Source organism: Seriola lalandi, unplaced genomic scaffold (genome assembly GCF_002814215.2).
Source record: "Seriola lalandi dorsalis isolate HSWRI2012SDOR001 ecotype SW California unplaced genomic scaffold, Sedor1 jcf7180002054982, whole genome shotgun sequence".
NCBI classification, from domain to species: domain Eukaryota; kingdom Metazoa; phylum Chordata; class Actinopteri; order Carangiformes; family Carangidae; genus Seriola; species Seriola lalandi.
The window spans coordinates 669498-670814 of record NW_019525531.1 but is presented as its reverse complement, the minus strand read 5'-3'; the positions used below and the strand labels follow the sequence as shown (position 1 = coordinate 670814).

Sequence of the window (1317 nt, the reverse complement as noted above, 5' to 3'; positions counted from 1 at the left end):
GGCAGCTGTGGATTCTCTTCTGATCCTCTTCATCCCAGAAGCTTTTAATACAGCTGATGCAGTAGCTGTGTCCACAGGGAATAGTCACCGGATCCTTCAGTAGATCCAGACAGATCGAACAAGAGAAGGTCTCCCGGTCCAGCTGAACTCCTTTCTGCGCCATGTCACCTCTCAGTGTCAACGACTGTCTGAGTTTCACTTTCTCAGAACTGAAACTAGTTTGAGCTCTGATCTAAACAACGTGTGTCTCTGCAGTGAACGGGGCCTGTCAGCTCTTGCACTTCACCACATGTTGGTTCCACCCATCTTCAAACTATAGATCTGAAGGGGAGGGAACAAGGAAATACATGTGGAGCTGGCTGTGTTTTAGAACAGGAAGAACCGGGACGGCGGCTGGGTTGTCTTAATGTGAAAAAGGAGTTCAGCTGTCAGGTCGTTGTAGTGCAGTAAATAGTAAAGTATTTCTACTAATAATGTAGTGGAGTAGAAGTATAAAGGTTTCTAAAACACTGATCACTTTTTTATTTTCTTTGAGGGAACATCACTTTATTAGTTTTGCAAACATGCATCGAAATGAGCGAAAAAGACTCCTGGTCAATGTTTCTATCAGCACAAAATATCACAAAAATGACTTTGACTTAGCTAAAGACTTTACTAACAAATTAGGAGGAAATGAAGTCAATCAAATTTGCAGTCACTCTGCAAACCATTATGTCAGCTCTGTGGAAGGAAATGATAAATCCTGGATCACACAATGAACAATGATATTTATAAAACTTAATGTTTTTAAAAGTGGTGAGAACAACCAGTACATGATCAGCTGTTCATCCGCGTTGACTCTGTTGATCTCCATTAAGACCCATGAAGTCAAACGGAAGGAGTAGTTCAGAGGCCATACACATTATTTAACTGCACTATTTCATTATTTAAATAAAATAATGTCCATCATATAAAAACATAAAAAATAATCCAAAAACAAATGATCACAATCCCACAGACTATGTGTTCACAAAATCACCAAAACATGCAATTAGAAAATAAGATATATACATTTCCCAAGATGATAATTGCAGAAGGTTAAGGTGGCAGAAAACTACCTGAATATATGACAGCAGCAACACAAATAAGTCATTACATCTAGAGTGAGAGCAGGTCAACCAGCGATTGTGATTTAACACCTCTATGGTTAAGGTTTAAATTTGGGTCAATAAAACTAATATGTAGAGATTTGAAAGGTTAAAAATAAAAAAACATGCAAGATTATAACCAGAGATTTAAGTACACTGAAGTCAGCAGTCAGCCCCCCCCACCCCCCAC

The 1317-nt window shown here is 38.8% G+C and overlaps 1 protein-coding gene across 1 annotated transcript in view; it reads right to left on the bottom strand.

Moving 5' to 3' along the window:
- The window catches only part of LOC147817257 (tripartite motif-containing protein 16-like), a 2077-nt gene extending 1914 nt beyond the window's left edge, over window positions 1-163 (bottom strand). The window contains exon 1 of the mRNA XM_087171239.1: window positions 89-163. Within this exon, the coding sequence (XP_087027365.1) occupies window positions 89-163 (75 nt within the window). The remainder of the gene's footprint in view (window positions 1-88) is intronic.
- Window positions 164-1317: the final 1154 nt, after the last annotated feature.